Here is a 25,349-nt window from a genome sequence, read left to right as displayed (position 1 = left end):
AGTTAAGTGCAGTGAGGGATACAAGGGACCACTCTGCTATCACTGCAGCTTCCTCTTGTGTAGTTTGTTTTTAATTGCGATGGGTATGTATGCTTACCTTATTTCTCACCGGGAGACTCCATGAGAAGTGGAAAACTCAAGTCTCCAGTTTCAACCTCACATGATCAAGGGCTAACGGAAGCTGACAACATCAGATGAATGTCGGGCCCCGCCCATCCTCATCAGTCCCAGGGGGCTCTCCCGACCTGAGGATGCAAAGCTGACTACCTGCTAAGGCATGCACAGAGATCACAGAGTCAGAGACACTGGGCTCAGACATTCCTAGGGATTACAGAACTTTTGTGAACTTCAAACCCTCCTGACTGAGATCGCCTGGCCCCGCCTCCTGCTCCCCCTTGCCTGTTAATGTCTGGGCGCATCCTCTCTCCTCCTGAGCTCTCTGTCAGCAGAGACTTGGATCTGCCAAAGCAGAAGACAGGCAGCACAGGCTCAGCATGCAGGCGCTCAACATCACCGCGGAGCAATTCTCCAGGCTGCTGAGTGCGCACAATCTGACTCGGGAGCAGTTCATTCATCTCTATGGGCTGCGGCCGCTGGTTTACACTCCCGAGCTGCCAGCGCGGGCTAAACTGGCTTTTGCGCTGGTGGGAGCACTGATTTTTGCCCTGGCGCTCTTTGGCAACTCTCTGGTGGTCTATGTGGTGACCCGCAGCAAAGCCATGCGCACAGTCACCAACATCTTCATCTGCTCTCTGGCACTCAGTGATCTGCTCATTGCCTTCTTCTGCATCCCGGTCACAATGCTCCAGAACATCTCCGACAAGTGGCTGGGTGGTAAGACAGGAATTGCATGCGCACTCACGGAAACGGACAAACACACACACAGGCACACACACTGCATTCACACTTCTGATCTCTTTATATTTCTCTGTCTAGCTGAATCTCTGTGTCCTTCTTGGAAAATCACCTTGCAGGCAAAAGGTGGAGGTGAGGGGTTGTCTATATGGTTCAGTCCAGATTTGGTTGAAGTGAGAGAGGTTGCTCAGGGAACCTGTGCCTGTACTTATTTCCAGCATTTTCCATAATTACAAGGTGAGGGTTACTCTATTTATTAATGAAATAGCAAAAGAGTCACCAATGCTAAAGATCTCTTCTTGTTCATCGACTTCCAAATTTGCTTACCAGCTACTGTGTGTCTTCCAGAAATGTTTCCTGTATGTGCTAGCTAATATCTGATCTCTAAATTTTTTACAGCAAAAAAAAATATTTGCAGCAATTTCTACAAGTCCTTTGTAGAAATTGTACTAATAGAGTCTTGTAGGGGGAGATGTTGAAAGCACATCCCCTCTTGACTTCTAACAGGGAGATGAGATAGCACCTTATTAGAAGAGGGGCAGAAACACAAAGAATCTGTTGAGTGGGGTCACTGATGTTGCAACAGTATGTGGACACTGAAAAAAAATAAGAAAACTCTGGGGATTCCTGTCGGCTGTGTTCTGACCACTGCTGGGTTGCCCCTCAGGAGAGTGTATTCACCCATTCTCATAAGCAGCTGTGTTCTTGTGACCACATAAAAATCCCTAGAAAGTGATTTTAAGTAAGAGAGATGGCTCATGATGTCTCCACACTACCATTTCCTCCCTTCTGTGTTGTCTCTCTAGCACATGAAGAGTGTTTTTCACCCCCACCGTTGCCCACCAGAGACCTCCTACTCATTTCTTTGCACTGCTGCCTTCCACTGGTTTGTACTGTTTATTTCAGCAAGTGGGATGCTGAGTTGTTGGCCCCATCTCATCTGCCATGCGTTTCTAAAGATCATTACCTGTGGAGCACGCAGCACTGACTTGACAGTGATGATGTAGAGGGGTCGTAAATTAGTCCACAGATCAGACACTTTCTCACACTGCCTAGTGAGAGTATTGTGTTTGGGCATTTACGATTGACCACTAAAACTGGCTCCAACAAATTCCTGAGGGGATTCGGGGTCCTTGCATGGGGCTTCTGAAGGAAGGGTCTTGAGCTACTACTTCTAAGTGTTAGAACACAGATTTAGAAAGCAGTTGCAGCCCTCCTGAAAAGGAGCATACACAATGTGGGATCCTTTAATAGTAGTCTAGAGGCTAGACTGCCCTGAGCTCTAATCCACGCTATTTGGATCTATAGGGGCTTCAGGTTTGCAACAGAGTATTGAGGAAAAAACTTTGCAAGTGGGGTAGAGCAGATCATTAGGCCCCTGTTCAGAGAGAGGTGTGGTCCCCACGGTGGGCCAGGCACCTCTTCCCTGCCGAGCAACAATTATGGCTAACCGCATCCTTCCGGTTCTTTTGCTTCCGGCTTTATGGGAGTCATTTCACTTCAGATCCTAAACGCTGTAGATGTGGTGACATTCTGCACACTTGTTTAGAGGGTTAGTATGAGAAAGTATAAGAGTGCTTTGAACAAACTGATTGTTAGGCGTGGTTACACAGCTGTAATCTAGTACTAAGGGGGGAGTAGCAGGAGGATTGAAAGGTCTTGGCAGCCTGGGCTGCACAGTGAGTTTACATGAGGAGAAGCTGGATCACTAAAACAAAGCAGAGAGAGAGAAAGAGAGAGAGAGAAAGAGAGAGAGAGAGAGAGAGAGAGAGAGAGATCATGCTGTGAAAGTATATGATTAATTCTATTAAGAACTGTTTAGTTGGAGATGGCTTATAATTATACAGGACTAGATAAACAATGGTCTATAAGTTGAGTATACAACAGCAAAATTAGAGTTCGGATGAGAAGAAAAAGCCTGAAGAAGCCCCGCAGACAGGCTTGGAGAGAAGTAACTTGTAGCTACAGATGGGATAATAATTTCAAAGCTGTCATGATGTGTCATCTAAGGAGAGTACTCAATAATGTAAAAGATGAAAATTAATGCATAAGTTATTTGACAAATCTAGTGAAAAATCTCCTCTATGACAAAGTATCACCTTGAGAATACAAGAGTCTATAAAGTCTGCCATTCTTTTGGGGTCTCAGAGAACACAAGAGGCCCCAAAGTAAGTAAAATTAAAGTGTAATAGATGAAGAGCCACTCTGTTGCCCAAGGAAGTGGTGTCTGAAGAGAGAAGGGTGTCCGGGAGCATTTGTCACTCTGTAGTTTGGTGTGAGAAAAAAAAATGCTGTATTTTAAAAAGGCTGTAAAAGACATTTGAAGAAAAATCATGAAATGGGAATGATGGAGAGACACAGAAAACCAGGTCACTGCAACTGGGGAAGGAAATGCGTCGTGAAAAAGTCAAAAATATGAAGCCCTGTCATAGGGAGTGGTAGAAAAAGCAAAGCATTCATGTGGGCCAGGTAGGAAAGCAACTCAGGGTGGACCTCCCCTGGACCTACTGCCGTGAAATGAGGACCAAGTCCTGAGGAGTCCCAGGACCTGAAGGCCCTGCCAAAAGAACTAGAGCAGTTTGCTAAGCTGCCGGAGCAGAAGAGGACCCCTAGTAGACACAGTCTGACATTACCCTGGGCTTCTTGTCGGAAAGGTTCAGCCTGCTGACCATTTGCCTCTTTGAGGACCTGCGTCTCCGTTGCAAGAACGTGTGTAAGCTGCCGACGAAGAGGACGGAGGAGGCTGACAGCAACCTTTAGAAGACATGGGAAGCCGAGACCTGGTGAGGGCGGCTAGAGGAAGCAGTGGAGGAGGATTGACAACCACTTGAGAGGGAGCCTGGAGAACGTGTTTCTGCAGTGCCCGGACCCCACCCTGCAGCAGGTCAGCAGCCCTGTGGAGCTGCTTGGGCTGGAAACTATGTGCTCTGAGTACGGTTTTACAACCGGTGCCGCAAGGGCAAACGATTAAGAATCCACTATTCCCAATAAGAGGAATATGAGGTCGCAGCGTCCCCTTTTCCAGGGTGGCCTGCATCATTTCCTCTGCTTCAGGGCCCCGTTTTGGTGCCCCAGGATACAAAAGCCCCTACTTCACTGCACTGTACTGTTCAGGCCCATTTCTAGGGGACAGCTTTTCCCTCTTTCCTGCTGTTCCTGTCATTGCTCTGGGCTCCCCAATGCCTTCATACTGAGGTGTCTCACCTGACCGAGGATGGGGGAAGAACCCAAAGCCTGTTGTTGCACCATGACTGTGGGATTGAGTTCTCCAGTTACTGTGGAAGGATTGCAAACACAAAGGATGGGGGCCAGGAGGGGAGAAGTGATGGAGGGGAGAAGTGCAGTGATGTCATTTATTATGAGCCCATTCTCATCATTTTGCAGCCTTGGACACAGAATGGAAAGAAGAAGAGAAAGAAGGAAGGAAGGAGGGAGAGAGGGAGGAAGAAAGGGGGAAGGAAGGAATTTACTTCTGAGCAATGAGTCTTAGCCTTTGAACACATGGAATCATTCCTTGGGGAGATTTAAGAAACACTTGATCCCATACTAAGAGATTCTGATTTTATGAGTCTGAGGTTAGCAGCTTGTTTTACATTTTCAAAACTTCCACACATCAGAAAGGATTACAATCTGCAGGCAAAGCTGAAAACCACCATGCAGCACAAACACGGACAGTGTCCGGGCTTAGCTTGTTAGGAAGGATAAAAGTGAAAAAAAGATTGAGGCAGAGGTTTAGAAAGCACAGTGCCTTCCACATATGCAACCTCAGAAAAGATATAGTGCTTTTTATTATTATTATTATTATTATTATTATTATTATTAAAAAATTTCTGCCTCCTCCCTAACTCCAATTTCCCCCCTCCCCTACTCTCCTCCCCCTCCCTCTCCAGTCCAAAGAGCAGTCAGGGTTCTCTGCCCCATGGGAAGTCCAAGGTCCTCCCCCCTCCATCCAGCTCCAGGAAGGTGTGCAACCAAACAGACCAGGCTCCCACAAAGCCAGTACAAGGAGTAGGATCAAAACCCAGTGCCATTGTCCTTGGCCTCCCAGTCAGCCCTCATTGTCCACCACGTTCAGAGAGTCCGGTTTGATCCCATGCTCCTTCAGTCCCAGTCCAGCTGGTCTTGGTGAGCTCCCATTAGATCAGTCCCAGGTGCAGGAGAAAGGGAAACAAAGTACATGCCTGAGGTGCTGCTTGGAACAGCTGCTGCTTTCTTAGAGATGACAAACTCCTGAGCTGAGGAAGAAGTTAAAGGAAGTTGTTGAACTTTATTTTACTGAGAAGATATTAGTTTGTGAGAACAGTTCAGATCCGTGGCTTATAATGGAACATTAGTTTATTAATCAATTAGTGAAGAGATGGTGTCAATTACATTTGGTATAATAATTTTCCTTCTTTTACACTTCAGAAATTTGCACATGACCAAACTGATGTGAAATCAAGAGTACTACGTGATGATTTAAAGCTCTGTAATTGTCATGAGGACAACTATTAAATAGTCTCTTGGGGGAGGGAGGAGAAGGACTTGTTCAAAAGAAAAATAATCAAGAGCTAGATAGCAACATTAAGCTTGGAAGTAAACTCAGAAATGTCACGTCGTGGGCTAATCTGAGTGTGGTTTCTCCAGTTAGTTCTGTGCCTGCTTGGAGAGAAAAGCTCATGTCGTTCACCATTCAAGAAAATCACTGGATTTTCATGGGCAGTAGAAGAGGGGAGTAGTACCCACGGGATTCTATGTAGAGAATCTTCTCTATGTAGAAAAAAATCAGAAAAGTGACAGAAAAGGATATCTATATTTTAAAAACAATCTCTACCTCAGAAGATAAAAAAAGGATACTTCTTGCTATCTCTGGAAACTTCTAGAAGGGTTCCATCCAGCTGGGTGTCACTCTTTCTCTAGAATCAGAAGCTATGGAGTCCTCTGACCAGGACTTAGTTATACCCTGCGTTGGGGTGGGCTGCAATGGCCTGCTTGAATGACTAGGGTAGAGTAGATTTGCTCGGGAAATTTGTGATCAGCCTCACGTGGTATTCTGGCAGCCTTGCGTATTTCCAACGAGGCCCTACAGGCAAGACTTCACCTCCATCTGAACTGATTCTTGGCAGGATGCCTGTAGATACTTCATAGAGCAACACACCACCGCAAGATAGTTTCTTATTCTTGTCATGTGAGAAATTCTTTCTCATCCATCTCCCATGTTTGGTTCCAGTGAGCTCAGATTGTCCCACCTCACTGTAGACTGTCGCATCTTAGAGTTCCTTCGTAACTTATCTCTACCCTAGCAGAATGAGCCATGGTGTGTGCTGTTAGTCATTTTCTTCCTGTGGACTGGAGGCCTAAGGAGCTGACACTTTATCTGGTCTGTGTGGTCTACGTGATAAGCTTCCTGAATTTGTGTGGATGCCCAAGGGCTCACAAGTATGGGCTCACTGAGTCCTTGCTGGTTCCATGTATGAAACTAAAACCAGCCAAGCTCATGGCCTCAGCAATATAGTTGTGATCTTGTTAACCACCAAGATCCCCCAGAATGTGTGTGTCCCCTGAACAAGGAACTACAAAGGAGGGCATGTGTCATAAGGTTGGCCATGTATGTCTGTGGGACCAAGTCCACCTAATAGCCAGTAAGTTCTATGATATATGTCTTCTGCCTCTGAGTTCATTAGCATCCTCTTATATGGCCTAATCCCTGCATGAGGCTTTCAGGTTGAGCTTCAACAATATAACGAAGCTATTCCGTGTCCACCCCTCTTGGTCTGGGTGGGGTGACCTGAAAAGACATATGAGATTTCCAAGAAACTACAAAACCCATGATAGCGCCAACAACATCGTTACCACCACTGTATCCTCCACAGGGGGTGTGTCAACTGTTTCTATAGTTCATGAAAACAACCATTTTCTGCCTCTCCTTTCAAGTTCACAAATTTTGTGGCCGACCAGTTTCTGTGTTTCCAGTTTTCCAACCCCTTCCTGCCTCTGCTGAGGAACCACAGACAGCTCAGAGAAAGCTGGGGAACTTTCCTTGCCAACTCCACCCAGCCTGTGGCACTGAGGAAGAATTAGCAGAAGCTGTATTTTTTCCAATTCTGTCTGAAAATGATTGGTTCCTAATGATTAATCCTGTAACAGCTAGGGAAAGGCTTTCTGCTTTTCTCTGTCTTTGTGAAACTGAAACTAAATGTATTCGTCCTATGTCTGGGTTGAGAGTGAGACAGTAGAGATCACAGAAACCTTAAAAGACAGCCTGCCCTCATTTCCTGGGAGCAACTAGACAGCTATGCAGTAAGAATGGGTTGTGAAGTGTTGCATCATGTATTAGTTGCTTTGTTGTTAACTAGGTTGTGTATTACATTGCCTGGCAATGTTAGACCAGGCAGAGCAACTTGAAAAGAATGTCTGATGCTGCCATCTGGTGGCATATGACAGCTACAGAACTATTGCAACAATACGAGCTTTACATCTTGTAAATAATTTTTGATTATACGCAATAGACAGATGCTAGTCCTGGTCGTACCCAAAGAAGCTTCCCCTTGCAATAAATAGTAGTGAATGCAGAGACTCATGGCTGCCCAAGGTGCTGAGAAAACATGAAAATTGAATGCTCGTTCCTACGGACAGTACCTATACTGTACTGTCCTGTCTAAGGTTCAGGAAACGCGCTCAAAGAGAAGGCAGACGAATGTAAGAGCTAGAAGACAGAGAAAGGGGCTGGGAAATGCCGTGTTCTAGGCATGACACAGCTATGCAGTCAATCTCTCAGCGGTTACGCCTGCCTCTGTTGACTGGGCCTGCACAAGGTAGGGCCTGTCATCAGCCAAGCCTGGACAAAATTGGTGAGACGGTATTCCATCCCGTTGACATACTGGCCACTAGTAGATTCTGAGGAGAAAGCAGGCTTTGTCTCCCCTTTGATATTCACAGGAGGACCTGTGACTAGTTTAAAAGGCTCCCAGGACTACTTCAAATCGAATATTCACAAACAGCCCTTCCTAAACTCAGTGGGTCACAAACAAAACACAAATAGGTAAATCCAAGAAAGGGACTTGTAAAGAGTAAAGAGGTGATGGGGGAGTTGACAGAGTTAAAAGGGAGATGGGGGAGTGGGCTGAGTAACCATTACATATGCATCTATCAAAGGAGAAAAATTAATAAGAGTTAGATATAAAAGAACCTCCCCATTCCAATTCCACCCTCCTCCCTCCCCCCCCACACTCACATTACTCAGGAGATCTTATCTATTTTACCTTCAGAGAGAGAGAGAGAGAGAGAGAGAGAGAGAGAGAGAGAGTAAAGAGACAGTAAATGTAATATAAAAGAGTACAAACAGTCATAGATTAAAGGAGTAAAAATAATAAAATAAATATTAAACTTGTAGAAATGTAATAAAGTAAAAAGTAAGCTACGTAAAGATAAAATATACACAAAGAGTCTACATTATGTATATTATTGGGCTTTCTTTAAGTTTTTCGACTGTTAAAGAGCTATGTAATGAAAGACATTTCATTGCATGGACTGCTAAATTAAACCAACATAAAGGTGTCTTAATTCCAAAATTTCAGTCTAAGGATGTGTTGCTTTAAAAAGGAAGTTCTTCTTTTGTTTCCACAAAAGATAAAGACCTGTGGATTAATTCCACACTAATGTGGTTTGATAGACTGACCCCTTAAAAGGTTGCTATAAACATCCCCAAAAATACTTTGCCCAATAAAAAAACAAAAAAAAAGTTTGGAGAGAACAATGCCCATATTCCCAAATATATCTATAAACATTTGCTTATATTTAAAAGGGGATATGCTATAGAGATTTGCATTGGTATGAATCTTGCTTTATTGATACAAATTTAAAGTAAATGTTAAATGTGTATATGTATATTTCTGCTCTTGATTAAGGCATTGTGTTTGGGCAGTTCATTTAAAATTGCAATGTATAATTAAGAAATACTGATTAATAGATAGTCATCTCTATAATAGTCAAGCTTGTAGTCATATTAGTTAGGTTTTCTAGATACATAGAGATATATTTCAATTAGATAGGGATTCTTCAAGTCTTTCAAAGACCTTCAGAACATGGCATTTAAAATGTTTAAGAACTTAGTACTTTTCATGATAATGAGACTCATCTGCTCCTGGTAGCACTGATTTATTTCAAGAGAAAGATGGGCTTTGAAGAGACTCCTTATGGAGTTGGTTAGCCATTTGTGCAAGAACCTGCTCTTGCCTGGACTGCTTGATGGGATGCTGTATGAACTGGACATGCAGGACCACAGAGAAATGACTGCTGAACTTGCCTAAAGGTGAGACATTCGTTCAAGGTTCCTGCTTCATGAAAGAGTCTGCAAGACATTCTGCAGGACACAGAAGAAAGTGACTGACAAACTACCAAAATAGGTAAAACTATCTTTGAAATTTCCTGCTTCATAGAAAAGTCTGCTGGATATTATGGGCCAATAGGCTGAAGATGGATCCCCCAATGATACAGAAGAACTTTGGGTGACTATCTAGGTAGCAAGATATCTCTGTCAATTCTAGAGTTTTGGTAGTTGCTTACAATGTACTTCCTGTTTACTTAGGTGATATTATATCCTTCTGGAGTCTTTGATGGAGTTGAAAAAGAAATAGTTATAGTTATAGTTTTACTTAGTTATAATAAGAGATAAAGTAGATATAAATATTGTAACTATAATTCTTGCTTGGTAACTGTCTTGTTATATATAATTTTACTATGTTAAAATAAAAACCTTCTTTTTATTTAAATAGAAAGGGGAGGTGATTTAGAATTCCTCTCTGTATGCTGGGATTATCATTGATTACAAAGAAACTGCTTTGAACCTGTAGCAAGGCAGAACTAGATAGGCGGGGAAAACTAAATGCTGAGAGAAAGAAGGCAGAGTCAAAGAAAGCTATGTAGCCCCACCAGAGACAGATGCCAGAATGTTACATGATAAGCCACAGTCATGTGGCAATACACAGATTACTAAAAATGGTTTAAATTAAAATGTAAGAGTTAGCCAATAAGAAGCTAGAGCTAATGCAGCAAGCAGTGATTTAATTAATACAGATACTATGTGGTTATCTCAGTTCTGGGTGGCTGGGACGAACAAGCAGCCTCTCACAACACAGGAGGACACTTGTCTGTCCCTCTTAGGGTCCCCCTTATAGCCAGGCTTCTGTGGAAGTGTGGGTTATAGGCTGGTTATCTTTTATGTTTAGTATCCACTTAAAGTGAGTACCTACCATGTTTATCTTTCTGTCTCTGGGTTCCTCACTCAGCAGGGTTTGATAAAAATGACTCCTAATGCATTCTGCTGTACCCAGGTCAGTGCCTTGCTCAGACATCATCAGGGAAGCTTCCTCCTGTATCAGATGAGAGTAAGTGCAGAGACCCACAGCCAGACGTTACACAGAGAGGGAGAGTTGGGGTGTCTCCATAAAATCCCACTTCCCCCACCCCCGGAGTCAAGGAACCCCATAGAAGAGAGGCATAAAGATTATAAGAGCCATAGGAGTAGGACACCAAGGAAACATGGCCATCTAAGTCAACTGAGCAAAGCTCAGACCATCCCACAGATTGAAGAGTCATGCACAGGGCCTGCATGAGGCTACACCAGGTTCTGTGTATATTAAGGCTTCCAGCTTAGTGTTTTTATGGGATTCCTGAGGGAACAGTTGTAACTCTGATTCTTGTACCTTCTCTGACGTTCTTGTCCTGTTGGTTTGTCTTGTCCAACTCCTAAGTGATAATTTTTGTTTTATCTTATTTTATTATATTTTGTCATATATTTTTAAATGAATGAATGAATGAATGAATGAATGAATGAATGAAAATAGTCACTAGAGTAAAGGTTAACAATTGAACCATCACTTAATACATGCTGAAAGACGAAAAATCAGTTTTCTCCCATAGAGTGATACTGGATATATCAACCACTCCTGCATGTTGAGGAGTAGTGACCAACATAAAATAAACTCCAGTTTTTGCATGTGAACTTTTATTTGGTATAGTCTGGTGCAACTTTTTGTTGTTGGGAGCATGATTTTGTTTTGTTTTCTTGGTTTGGGAGAGTTATATTGTTGTATTGGGATTTTTTCTTTGAGAAAGAACTTAAAAGTTGGGAGGGTTAGGAAGGGAAAAGGATCTGGAAGAACTTGGAGAAAAGGAAAAGTATGAAATAAAAATAATGTAATAGAAAAGCATATTAAATAAATAATTTCCTGTTTTATAAAAATAGCTATTTACAATAGTAAGTGTTATGAGACACCTAGAAATATATGCACTGGGGAGGGTAGAGCAGGGTGGCAGTAGAGCCTCAACCTCAGGGGTTTTCAGATCAAGGAAGTAACTGATGTGGGGGGAGTTGGAACAAAGGCTTAATAAAGGCAAAAGAAAAATAAAAGTCTTCTTTCCTTTTTTGGGAGGTACCAAAGGCAAACCCCGAGACTTGCTCATGCAACGGAAGCAATCTACCACCAAACTACAACTCCAGCTCATCGAAATCAATGTCTATTTTGCTTCAGTCTTACAGACTTTGAAAAATAAGCTTCCCATTTAAAAAGCCATGATAACTGAGTAGATAAGAAAAAAGGGTACTCTTCGTACTTACAAAGGTCATTCATTAAGAAGCAAAACCCAGACACAGAAAGACAATTATCACATGTACTCACTCATAAGTGGATTTTAAACATAAAACAAAGAAAGCCAGCCTACAAATCACAATCCCAGAGAACTAAGACAACAATGAGGACCCTAAGAGAGACATACATGGATCTAATCTGCATGGGAAGTAGAAAAAGACAAGATCTCCTGAGTAAATTGGGAGCATGGGGACCTTGGGGAAGGGTTGAAGAAAGGGGGAGAGGCAGGGAGGGGAGCAGAGAAAAATGTAGAGCTCAATAAAAATCAATAAAAAGGAAACAGTGTCATAAATAAAAAAAGAAGCAAATCGTAAAACACTGGACCTACGATGGACAGTGTTAACAACCTATTTTTATGAACAGTGTGATTGTGGCTCAGACTCTCTGGTTGATTGGGTAAATACGGATCAGGGTGCATCCTGAAGTCAAGAATTCAGGTGATACATGCACCATCTGATCATGACGAACAGAAAGAATGTATTTATTTTGAGACAACACTGAAATGCTGAAACAAAAATGGCTAACTTTTGGGTGGTTAAACCATATTGATGGGCTTGCACGATGACGCAGCTGGTAAAACACTCGCTGCGTAAGTCTGATTACCTGAATTTGGTCTCTGAAGCACATGTATGCTGCCAGATGGTGGTGGTACACGCCTTTAACCTGAGCACTCTGGAGTCAGAGGCGAGGAGATCTCTGAGTTCGAGGCCAGCTGGTCTACAGTATGAGTTTCAGAACAGTCACAGTTACTCTGTCTCTGTCTCAAAAAAAAAAAAAAAAAAGAAAAAAGAAAAAAAAAGGAGAGAGATAAGTAGGGAAGAGGAAAGAAAGCAGGCCAAATGTAAGAACACACATCTGTGACCCAGCACTCCTACTGTGAGAAGGAGACAGAGACCGGAGGACAGTTAGGAAGCTCAGCTGCTGTGAAGTAAGGAACATGCAGGCAGAAACACCAACACTTCCTCAGCAGTGTGGAAGGAAAGAAATGACACCCAAAAGCTCTCTTTTGAGCATATGTGCACTATGTCATGTGTGCACACAAGACAGAGATAATAATAAGATGATAGCAGTGAAGGAAAGAATTCTAAAAATACATTGTTGATGCACTTAGGTCCCTTTCACTAAAAATTTCTTCTCGTATCCCTTTGACCTTGGACTGTATAACATTGTATTAAAAAACTCACTGAAGGGATAGAAACTGTTCTGATTAAATTTTCAATGAACTCTAATGAATACTACTAATATTTTACTCAAATATTGATTTATTAAAATGTCACATGCATATAAGATGTGAGGTAACCGATTTACTGCATATGAAACATTCAAGCAGTGAAATGGATAAAGGTTGGTGTTAATTTATGTGCAGTTGCAGAAGGGGGTGGTCAGATTTAGGGGGGCAATAGAGTCCTAGTGTCTTCCTTGGCCAGCCTACAACGTCAGTGTCGAGGGAACTGAAGGTCGGAAAAGCCTATCAAATGAACGGATGTGGCAATTGGACAAGAAACGCCTAGGGATGACAAACACACGAGGAGCCAAACACACAAGGATCGAAATGACTGTTAGCGAGTGGCCTAGCTGAATAATGACTGGTTTTCTGTCTTGGAGCCGCTCTGGAGCTCAAGATCAGACATCATTTGGTCCCAGAGCCAGTCGGTGAGTGAGGTGGCTGATAGGCAGCTGGACATGCAAGAGGACTGTCTCTGGGAGGTCCAAGCTGGGATTCTGGGTTAGGATTCACTCGGTCCAAGAGCTGACTAATCGGTGTGGTGGCTGACTGTTGTGGGGCGGGAGGACTGGGTCTGGAGTTTCTTACCTGGAATCCTGGTTCAAAATTCATACAGGCCCGTGTTGGCATGGTGAGTAGAAAGGCTGATAGACAGGCACACAGTGGCTCTCTGGGGTCCCAGCTGGACTGGAAGTGGTCTGTAGCAGGTGGGGAGTGGGGTGTCTTGATGGGTAGGTGGGTTCCAGTCCAGCCTCTACATCCTCCCAGAACCGAGCAGTGGCTGGAGAGGCTGATAGGCAGCTCTCAGTATGTTTTTCGTGCATAAATAACATGAGACCTTTTTGTTGCTATCACTTTGAGATCTTTACATTAGAAAAGTAAAGAAAGCTAAAATTGTGACGCATGCCCAGCAGTGGATGACCAATGCAAACGGAACTCTATGGCATCTTTTGAAGTTCTTGTCTCATAATGTTGAGTCAGGGTTTTTTTTGTTTTTAATCTTAAAGGTCCTCTGTGTATATATTACAGTTTCTGATTTTATGTTTTTAACAGATTCCTGTGTGTGCAAACATGTGTTTCTGCATCTAAATTTGTTTTTTTGTCCTTTTTCTTTAGTTTTTTTTCCTTCTGTTTATTTATTTTATCTACTCTGATTTGTTTGTTTTTTATTTACCTTATCTTATTCTGTTATTATTCCTTGGATGCTTGTTTTCTAATGAGATACAAAAAACGTGGTGGAGCCAGATGGAACAGGAGGAACTGGAAGGACTCAGGGGAGCAGAAACTGTAATCAGAATATACTAATGAAAAAAAAATCAATTTTCAATTTTAAAAAGTCAGCCTGTAGAGAATTTAAAAAATCATAATGGTTAAAGGTTTAATCTACACATCAAGTTGGATAGACATGCTGAGAAGATACCTGAGTCTTGGCTAGGGCTAAAGCTCCACGGGTAGCCTACTTGCAGCAGAGTGTGAGATCCTTGTTTGAATCCCCATAAACAAGGATTCAATGACGTCATCTGTAATCCTGCTGCTCCTGTGAGAAGATGGGAGGTGGGAAAAAAAGAATCCCAGGAGTCTGTGTGCCAGCTAGTGATGGAGGAGGGTTATCTGTCTATTGTTACTTTCATTGGTTAATAAAGAGACTGCCTTTGCCTTTTTTGGTAGACCAGCCCTTAGGTGGGTGGAATAGACAGAACAGAATTGTGGGAGAAAGAAAGCAGAGGCAGGCAGTCGACATGACTCTCCTCTCCGAGACAGCCGCAGGTTAGAGTCCTCCCGGTAAGCCACCACCTTGTGGTTCTACACAGATTATTAGAAATGGGTTAATCAAGATGTGAGAGTTAGCCAATAAGAGGCTGAAACTAATGGGCCAAGCAGTGTTTAAAAGAATACAGTTTCCGTGTAATTATTTTGGGTAAAGCTAACCGGGCAGGCCGCTTCCCGCGGCCTGCCGTTCCTTTTACAAGCTAGGATAGCATAAACAGCAATGAACACTGTGGAGGTCAAGGACCAGCACCCGAGGTTCTCCTCGCACATCTGCATTCACACACATAAATACACACAAACATGAACACACACACACACACACACACACCAATACCGTGAACTTTGATGAGAATTACTCCTTTGTTATGATTTCAGAGAGAGAGACAATGAGAAAAAATAACTATTATTTCCCGGACAATCATTTCATTCCAACTTTTCTCTTCTGAAAATAATAGTCTGGTGGAATTTTCTGTTCATTGTTTTTGAGTCAGAGTTTTTCAGTGTAGTCCACACGGGACTTGAATTCTCTCGGATTCTCCTGCCTCCATCTCCTATGTGTTGGGATTAGTATGTACCACTTTACTCTGCCACTCACATAGACTCAGAGTTAGTGGTTTGTAACATTTACAAAGAGACAGATAAGACTCTTATAGATAGCTTTTGTATGACGTGTCTGTTTCCTTGCTGCAGGTGCCTTCATCTGCAAGATGGTGCCTTTTGTCCAGTCCACTGCCGTTGTGACAGAAATCCTCACTATGACCTGCATTGCTGTTGAGAGGCACCAAGGACTTGTTCATCCTTTTAAAATGAAGTGGCAGTACACCAACCAAAGGGTTTTCACAATCTTGGGTATGTGAGCCACTTTTTGTCACTTATTAAAATATCTGCTATTGTCTGACTGTGACGGTGTACACCTTTAATCCCAGCACTAAGGGAGGCAGAGGTATGCAGATCTCTGTGAGTTTGAGGCCACCCTGGTCTACAGAGTGAGTTTTGGGACAGCTGGAGATACACAGAAAAACCCTGTCCTGAAAAGCCAATACATACATACATACATACATCTGATATTAACATTTTAGAAATGGAAGGATTTGTTTTTGCATATTGCTTCAGAGATTCCAGTCCTTGGCAATGTGGCTCTGTTATTGCTGGGCCTTTGTGGTAAAGCAGAACATGGCATGAACATGTGGTGGAGCGGTAAAGCAGAACATGGCATGAACATGGGGTGGAGCAGTAGCTCACCTGACAACAGACCACAAGAACATAGACAGAAACCATCCAGGACAGGCTGGATACCAGTGGCCTATTTCTTCCAATCAGGCCCTACTTCCTAGTAGTCCATTTATCTATGATTCTTTAGTGGATTAATCCATTCATAAAGTTAGTAACTTCATGATCCAATAATGTCTCCAAAATCCATGAGCTAGCAGTCAAATCCTTCAGGACTTTGGAGGACATTTAATGCTTAAATTGCATCCTTGAGTGAAGGTACCAGTGTGCCACCTACAGTGTTAATGGCCTTCTTCATTATAGAATAATATCATATTTGTACAGCAAAAGGTTTTTTCCTTCATGTGTATGCATTCTTGTATAATTTAAGGGGTTTAGTCCTCTCTGCAATTTCCCCACATGGTCTCTCCTTTAGATCTTCTCTAATATTGGAATATATTATTGTGGATATAGTTCTTCAGTTTAAGCCTTCAATTTGGAATGCTGACAAGTTAGCTAATGAATGGAGCCATGAGTGGCATTTCCACGTCAACCTTCCTCTGACCTGAGATGAGAAGGCTCTGGGTGTACAAGAGCAGAAGATTTCAATACAGAGGGAACTGTGTGCTGGAGGGAAGCTGGGAACAGGGTGTTGTGCAGAGACGGCTCCCAGTCAGTTCACATAGAGGTTCATGTGCCTGAGAACGGAGCAGAGCCCTGCAGGTGCCCACCCAACAAGGCACCTTCATTTCGCTTCGGGCAACTCTAGGTCCTTAGCTTGCTGTAGCTGTCCCTGACCCAGTAAGACATGATGAATACAACATAGCCCAGAAAAAACTACGGAACTTGAAACATGGCCTAAAGTCTAATGTGTTAATAGATGAATTTTCCTTTTTAGCATTTATCATTGAACGCATAAAATCTTAAGATGTTTTACAATGGTCTAAACTTATAATAATCAGATGCATAGTATAAAGCTATAGAATCATCAAAGGTATCAAATTTGATTACTATATAATGTCAAATAAATAAGCAAGCCTTAAAAATTTAGCTGGCCTGTCTCATAAAGAACACTGAAGATAAAGCCCGGGAAAAAAATACAGATAACCGTGGCTCCATTTTACCACATTATGATAATGATCACATTTTTACAGGTGTGGTCTGGTTGGTGGCCATCATCGTAGGATCACCCATGTGGCACGTGCAACGCCTTGAGGTAGATCTGAGCTTGGATCACTATTTGTACTACTGAGATCCTTCCCTGCCTCTCTCTTCTATGAGCATTACCCATCTCAGGAGCATCCCGGCAAGTCTGTACTCCTCAGTTCCCTCACTGGAGATGTTTTCAATGAATTAAAATAGTTTTCTCTGTTTTATTTAATTCTTCTAGTTATTATATTGCCAAGACATTAATGCCTAACATTTAAAAATATGTTTTAAGGTTGCTTTCTCCATTTTCCTACAAATTGAACATGATTTTCCTAGTATGCTCCATTATCCTAACATAATTGAGACTCTAATGAGTGCTTTATATGTTCTTTTATTGAAAATATATTTTTTAACATATGGTTTTCCCTCCCTCTACTCCCCTGGTTAATTCTTCCTCTCCCTTGCATCTGGATCTCCCCCTTTCTGTCTGTCATTAGAGAACAAATAGGCATCAAAGGAATAATAACAAAATATAATAAAACAGAAAAGAACAGTTGCAAGAGGTCACTTGTTTGTTTCCCAGTGGCCCAGCAGTTCGGACCCAAAACACAGAAACTATATTATTTAAATCACTACTTGGCCAATTACTTAAGCATATTGTTAGCTACCTCTTACATCTGGAATTAACAGATATCCACTCTTTTATATTTTACCATGAGGCTTGTGGCATACTGGCAATGTTTCAGAATGTCTGTCTCTGGCAGTAGCTCCATGGCTTCTCCTCAACTCCACCCTTAGTTCTCCCAGCATTCAGTTTAGTCTTCCCTGCCTAGCTCTATTCTACCCTATCAGGCCAAACCAGATTCTTTATTAACCAATGGTATTCACAGCACAGAGAGGGGATTCCCACATCACCTCCCCTTTTCTGTTTAAATAAAATTATTTCATTGCTATTTCATAACTGTATTTTTGCTACTGCTCTGAATAATAATATAAATATCTGATATGCAGCCCCTGTTGGGGTCATGACCCACAGACTGAGAACTGCTGCTGTATTTCCCCTCCCTTCACTATTTTTCCTTTTATTGTTAACTCATGCAAAAAGATGTAAGAGATTAGCTGATTCTCCTTCATAATGCTTTTCTTGCCTGCCTCATCTTCTCAGGTAAATTAAAATTTGAGTAAAAAACACACTCAGAGAGCATCTCACCCAATCTCTCTCCTTCTCCTGCCTTTGTCTGGTGGGTTCAGCCATGTGTGAGGACTCATAGTAAAGAAAGCCAGGGGTTCATTTGGTCCAACCTGTCTGTTGGTGTGAACTCGAACATCTTTTCTCATCCAACACAGGTACCAATTTTCAAAGACAACAGGGCATTGCTCACAGAGCCGCTGATAAAACATATAAAATGATATACTCTTGTCTACTTTTTAAAACAGAAAGGCAAATATGGAATTTTACTAGTCATGTCACATCCTTCTTAAGAATACCAAGTGAAATCAGGATTCTCCAAGTCTGTTTCTTCAAGTGAGAAAGCAAAATAAATTAGTTTAATTAATATTAAGAGAGACAACAGGCAGCAGGTGGCATTCTCAATAGATGGTGAGGTGAGTGTGTCCTTTTAGCTCACCCAAAATGGTGAGAAAGGGAAATAAAAGTTGAGAAAGTCAAGAAATGAAAGAAACTTGCATGGACCTCAATCCCATTTCAAATCTAAAAGCATGAAATTCTCAAAACCTAAGCAGATTAATTGAGAATTTTTTTTACTACAGAATAACAATAAAACAGTGATTCACTTTGCAATAATACCAATGGCGAATCTGAAAAGTCTTTAAAATGATGTTCTGTGATGACACTTGACTGCTTCTGATGTTGACCGCTGATTCTTTCAACTCACTGTTTCTTACGATCAAGATTAAGTATGACTTCTTATATGAAAAAGAACATGTCTGCTGCTTGGAGGAATGGGCCAGCCCTGTGCACCAGAGAATCTACACCACCTTCATTCTTGTCATCCTCTTCCTCCTGCCTCTGGTGCTGATGCTTGTCCTCTACGGTAAGATCGGCTACGAACTCTGGATCAAGAAACGAGTTGGAGACAGTTTGGTGCTTCAATCCTCTCATGGGAAAGAAATGTCCAAAATAGCCAGGTTTGTCTCATTCACTGCTCACCTCTGTTTAAAATTTTTGACAAGCTGCACCAGAAGGGACAGTTGTCAAGGATGCCAGAACTCTTGGATAATCTAGTCAAAGTAATCTAAATTGGAATCTTTAAACCCTTGAAACTTTGTGCAATTTAATGTGTGTCAGAAAGATGGATCAAAATCATTTGTTCTCAAATCAAAAGTGAAGCTGGGAGTAAGAAGAGAAGACAGAGCATGGATACATTTTCATCTGTATATAAATATGATTTGCAGAAAGAGGTATGAACTGCTGTCAGGGCTCTGTGTGCATGGGGGTGGCTCTGCTCACTGTCACCTTGCTGGCCATTGTGACATAGATCTGCATTTTAGCCCCCCTTCCCCGTTTCCTTAATTATACCCGGTTGTATAGTAACATCCATCCTTACTTCCTACCATTCAGAGACAGTGCTGACATATATAAAAATGTTTTAGCCTCAGCATATTGCTTATATTAAATGGTTAGTGTTGAAATTTGAGCATAAAAGCTATCTTTTTATCTTATTCATTAGTATCTGTTTTAAAAGACTATGATGCTGTGTACATAGCACGTGAGACTCACTTTATATCTGCACGGAGCGACTGTTCACATGGAGATGAGAGACACCTCCTGTGCGCACATCCAGGGTTGTATGGGTTGCGGTTAAATCTTGCTGGACAGTGTCCTCTAGTGCCCTGTTTGTATAAAGACGTCCTTTCTCAGTAGAAGGGATTCCCAAGACTTCATTGTCTTTCATTAAGTTAATGATACTCTTTCCTAGAAGAAAGAATTCTGGAGTTGAAAGGAGAGGTGCCACGTATGAACTTGTAAAATACACAGCAAATATATAGTTCTAGTGAAGACATAACTCCACCTTATAGGAAAAATAAAGAAATGCGTTTGAATTCCTGGTAAACCAGTTTTAATTCAATTCTTGAAGCTAACTGTATTTGATAAATATTGATGTTTTGTTATCAAAGAAATGAGAGGTTTTCAGTGCCCAGTGAGTTAAAGATCACTTACTAAACTTAGGCTCCTAAATTCAAACCCAAAGTCCGTCAGTGACCAGCCATCAGGAACCTTCAGAGTGCCACACCTTCTGCGCTGGTCCATTGATCTCTGAGTATTGATGATCCATGTAAGTGATCTAAGAGCATGCCAGACCCACAGAGAACACACATCATAAGCATGTTTAGTACATAAAGACCATGAAGACAAGGGTGAAACAAACAGAAAAAGGCCGTAACCTACCTGCTGTTACGTTTGAGTGGCCTAGGCTCAACCTTTATTTCAGTCTTCCTGTTTTAACACATTTTCCACAGAAAACTGAACCAAAGCAATGCTTTCTCGTGGGTCTAGGAAGAAGAAGCGGGCTGTCGTCATGATGGTGACAGTGGTGGCACTCTTTGCTGTGTGCTGGGCCCCTTTCCACGTTGTCCACATGATGGTTGAATACAGTAAGTATATAGCATTCTCCTTAGATGGCTCTGGTCCATTTCCTGCTAGGATAGACAGAAATGGCTATGAATCTGTTGCTATTCACTGGTTTAATTAAACACCAAGCCTCAAGCCTGCTTCTTTCCTGTTCCAAGGCCCTAGCTCCCTGTGTGGTGAGTGACTCTCTGTGACAAGGACACTTTAGGAAGTGTTCTTTAGTCGTTGTATACAATAAAGTAAAACTTCCAGATTCTTCCATTATTCCTAAAGGGGGCAATGTGCCATCTTATAAATCATCTTATAAAACTTGACTTGCACAGTTTCAATTTACTAACACATGGGGATTTCAGCCAGCACCTCTGGATATTCTCCCTGATAAGCCAAGACTTTACAGTGTGACTGTTTTTGCATTGCAAGGGAATATTTGAAGGGTAACTCCTGCTTCTAGTGTTCACAAGATTTGAATGATTTAGTGTAAGATCTGTGAGCCCAGTAGCATATGCTGAACACCAGCCTGTGTTTATAAGAATGATCGTCATAAAAGCCATTTGCTCCCAGGTAATTGGGTTCCTCTCCCACAGTGGGCTTCAGAAATCTGCATGCCTTTTGTCTCTGACAAAGTCAGGTGAAAAATAATTTTTAATTTTCTTAAGAAATTCAATCCACATTCTAACGTGAAATTCTATTTCAGGCAATTTTGAAAAGGAATATGATGATGTCACGATCAAGATGGTTTTCGCTGTCGTACAAATAATTGGATTTTTCAACTCCATCTGTAATCCCATTGTGTATGCATTTATGAATGAAAACTTCAAGAAGAATTTTTTGTCTGCAGTTTGTTACTGCATGATAAAAGAACGCTTCTCTCCAGCGCAGAAGCACCGAAATTCAGGAATTTCACTGACGCAGAAGAGAGCAAAGTTCTCACGACGACAGTGTCCAGCAGAGGGAGCCACGGGAGATGCCTTCAGTGATGCTAACAGCGAAGTCAAACTGTGTGAACAGCCAGGGGAGAAAAGGCAGCTCAAGCGACAGCTTGCTTTCTTTACTCCTGAACTTTCTGAAAATTCAACGTTAGGCAGTGGACAGGAACTGTAATGACTTCATAATCAATATCATTTGTATGGAAAGTTATTTCAAGCAAAGGTCAAAAACTATTTTTAAATGATGACAAGAAAGAAAACAAGGCATGTTTTCCATTTAAACCGACAGAATTCATGGAACTATAACTTTGAAAAATTACTAAGAGCATCGTAGGTTATAAAGGTAGATAGATTTACTAAACACGTCATACATAAAGCAATGGTTTTGGCACAAGTGTTTAGTCACGGAGTCAACGGAATGTGACTTCCTGTGCGTTGTTAAACTGGGTAGAAATTACTAAAATTGCATTATCATCTTAGCATATTAAACAGCTAAACACCATACTGTATTTATAGTACACTGTTGAAGCGGGGGTAACAACCTTTGCAATTGACATTTGTGCCATAATAACAGTCAAAGAAGGCGAGGAGCCAGGCAAATGACAACTAATAAAGCTTAAAAGACAAATGCCACACTCCTCCAAGCTGCCATCTCGGCAATGACAAGTCACCTCATCTTCTGAAGTCTCTGTTTGTTCCTGTATGAAAGGAAGGTTGCCCCTAGCTTACTTCATGGAGCAGTTGTGAAGCAAACTCTGACCAGAAAGGAAGCCACTTTTCATCTACAGAGATGAACTCCGAGTCCTGGCCCCGCTTCTCCTGTCTTTAGCTCCACTCTTCTCTGCTTTCCTTTCTGAGATTTATCCCAGCCCTGCCTCGCTCTTCTCTCATGACTGTTTTGTAACTGGTTTTATCCTCAACGGAAAGGCTGGCTATCCTCCTTTATTGATTAGATAGATAGATAGATAGATAGATAGATAGATAGATAGATAGATAGATGGATGGATGGATGGATGGATGGATGGATGGATGGATGGATGGATGGATGGATGGATGAGTGAGTTGCTGGCTTGGTAGGTGGGTGGCTGCCTAGCTGGGTGGATGGAAGGATGGATAGATAGATAGATAGATAGATAGATAGATAGATAGATAGATAGATAATCAGATCTCTATCTCTATCTCTTTGGCCACTTTATTCTCTCACTAGTGAGAGGAAGGACTTTGTTATGTATTAAGAGAGACTGTCTCAGCAGGAGACTAATGAAGGACTGAGGCAACTCTACACCTGTGAAATATTGTTATGTCCAAGGCTGACCCCCATGTGGTTGGTCAGGAAGAATAGAGCTCCCCACTAGTTCATATCTCACTCCTATGTTCCATGTATGAAAAATCTGACTGCCATTGTCAGCATTACATTGACTTCCAACAGATAAGATACTCAAAACCTGACCACAACCTCGTTGCCTAAATCATTCTTCTGCCTGGGCTTTTCAAGCACACATTTTCCATCTGAAAAACTCAGAATATTTTATGATCTAGGCTTTAAGATTTGGAAACCAATGAGCACAAATGTCTTGAATTCTCTTAGCTACAGGCATTGCATTTCATGTGCATCAATGACAAAGCAGTGGCTGAATGTGTTTGAGATGGCATGTCTAGGCATCACACAAAGAGACAGGCTACGCCATGATGACATTAAGAAACGTCTCCATCTACAGAAGGATGTAAACCACAGGATACAGTAACAACACTTGAGATACTTCAGCCATGTTATGAGAATGAATGACGACAGATACCCGAAGACGGCACTGCTTGGAGGAGTGCACGGGATACGGTGAGGAGGAAGGCCCCAAGACACTGGATAGACAGCGTAAATGAAGACTGTAGAACCTTGGGTGTGACAATAACACAAGCATCTAGGACTTTCCAGGATAGGAACAACTGGAGAACCACCATAAACGGGCTGCCCAGGCATGCTTCAGCACTGACTCATGAGTACTGGTGATGATGGATCAGTGACGCACTATTGGAAAGGAGAGAGGAAAAGTAAGATGTAGAACAAGAAAGACATTGCATGACACAGGAAAGCTAGCAAAGTGAAGGAAGGGAAGCTTATTGTTTTCTATGGGCTCTTGTAAGCTGTCAGCTTTCTGTCTGGTTACACTGTAATACAGAGTGATCCCTACACTAACAAATCCTCAAAAATAGACCTACTGTGCTGACTTTCTTGTCTTGACTTGACCACCAAACATTCATATGATTTCAGGGATGACAATGAAAGTTGTATGTATTATTATATATTTATCTATAAATAAATAATAAATTTAAAGTAGAAAGTCAGCCTTGATGGCTCCCAAAAGAAGAATGACCAAATAGACAATGCTACATCAATGGGCTCTTTATTTTCAAGGAGCATTGATGGTTATGTGTGATAGGGTAAAGTAATTTTAGTAATGGGAAAATACACATTCAAGGACTTCTAGTGTGTGTGTGTGTGTGTGTGTGTGTGTTGGGGGGAATTGTTCATAAGTCTGTGTACCATGTGCAGGCCTGGTGTTCATGGATGAAAAGGGCATCAGATCCCCTGAAACTGGAATACAGAGTTATGGATCCCCAGCCTGGTGGATGCTGGGATAGAGTTGCTACATGAGTCCTGGGAACAATATCTGGGTCCTCTGGAAGAGCAGCCCATTCTCTTGACCATGGAGTCATTCTTTCTAATATTTTATTAGATCTTTTTCTACAGCCAAGCCTATAAAATTCCTTTATTTGACATTCCATTAGGAGTTTTTTATTCTAAATTCACAAAATGAATCATCTAACAATTTTGTTTTATTGCCCAAAGTTGAGCACACAGCCCTTTAACTCCATTGCCTGTAAGAGCAGCAGATCCTTTAAACAAAATGGTGAGAAGTCACTGCTGTGAGTAAAGATGGGGAAAGAGTTCCTGCTTTTCAGATGTAGTGTATCTGGGGCTTTATGGGGTATGTTTAGAAAGGACAATGGGGCACTATCATTTACTCAGATATTATCATTTTTAATTTTATTTTTTAGATTATAACATGGTTACAGTATTTCTGTCTTCCCTTTCCTCCCACCAGACCCTCCTATATATCCTTTTCCACTCTCCGATGTGGGCCTTCTCTCTGTGTCTCATTCACCGCTTTGTTGGTGCAGGGAGAGACATAAGGAGAGAGGGAGAAGAGAGAGTCCTGCACTGTTCTAATCTCTTAAAAGGATTCATATTGAAAATACAAATAAAAATATATTCAGATAATTATTTCAAAAATGGAAACTTGAGGCCTAAGAGACTATGCCTTACCAACTCATTTCCAAATTAAACATGCCTCAAGATGTTCTATAGTACAACTACCTGGGCTTTGTGGGACTGTTAATGATTGAGGAAAAGAAGCCTTTCTCCACCCCACATCAGACATCACTGACAGACAAAAGGAATGATTCCTCCAAAGTCCAGTTTAATGAGCCAGTTAGTTTATTTGGTGTCTGAGTGTGGGTTTCTTCAACAAGCACAAACAGTTTCCCTTCTGGCAGACGCATCCCTGAAAAGCCATGCCCCACCCTGCATCCCTTGAGGTCCCCAGGACAGGTCAGGGTGGAGAATCTCTCAGTGGTTCTCACTGCTTATATCACTTTGGGGAGAGATGGGTCTGTGAATCCTTTAAGTTTTAGCCACCCCACCCCGACTTCTCAGTTTGTTTATTTTCTGGGTCTCATGTGCCTCTGTCCTCCCTCCAGGAGAAAGTATTTCAATCCAGGAGAAAGTGCGACACAAAACTGGAGTGTAATAGTCATGTTTGAATTTTGACATTGGCAAGTAGAGGGGTAGGATTTCAAGCGGCTCTACTGGAGTCACGTTTCCCTTTCCTATTGTGAAAAAGATTTAGTTAGGCCCTAGAAACATAGAAAATCCCAATTTACTATACACCCGGCTCTTTGTTCCTATAGCTGCCACTAATATTATTTGGCAAATAGGA

General features: G+C 41.9%; 1 protein-coding gene and 1 pseudogene across 1 annotated transcript; both read left to right on the top strand.

The window, feature by feature from the left end:
• Window positions 1-494: 494 nt before the first annotated feature.
• Window positions 495-23,606, top strand: LOC125394203 (pyroglutamylated RF-amide peptide receptor). The gene is made up of 6 exons (XM_087899404.1): window positions 495-834; window positions 15,169-15,327; window positions 16,842-16,903; window positions 18,749-18,984; window positions 20,354-20,451; window positions 21,123-23,606. Exons 1-6 carry the CDS (start codon window positions 495-497, stop codon window positions 21,527-21,529), a joined length of 1,302 nt encoding a protein of 433 aa, XP_087755530.1. The 3' UTR covers window positions 21,530-23,606.
• Window positions 3,247-4,049, top strand: LOC148118827 (POU domain, class 5, transcription factor 1 pseudogene; annotated as a pseudogene).
• Window positions 23,607-25,349: the final 1,743 nt, after the last annotated feature.

This window comes from Myodes glareolus, chromosome 20 (genome assembly GCF_982192425.1).
Source record: "Myodes glareolus chromosome 20, mMyoGla1.1, whole genome shotgun sequence".
In the NCBI taxonomy this organism is placed as follows: domain Eukaryota; kingdom Metazoa; phylum Chordata; class Mammalia; order Rodentia; family Cricetidae; genus Myodes; species Myodes glareolus.
Note: the sequence above shows the minus strand (reverse complement) of the source record. Positions and strands in the feature narration are given on the sequence as shown.

What these genes read in the sequence shown, in the direction of transcription:
- LOC125394203 (XM_087899404.1), top strand. Translation starts at nt 495, where the DNA reads ATGCAGGCGCTCAACATCACCGCGGAGCAATTCTCCAGGCTGCTGAGT. An exon ending in CTCCGACAAGTGGCTGGGTG is followed by an intron (nt 835 to 15,168) that starts GTAAGACAGGAA and finishes TCCTTGCTGCAG; the next exon opens with GTGCCTTCATCTGCAAGATG. An exon ending in CCACATGATGGTTGAATACA is followed by an intron (nt 20,452 to 21,122) that starts GTAAGTATATAG and finishes ATTCTATTTCAG; the next exon opens with GCAATTTTGAAAAGGAATAT.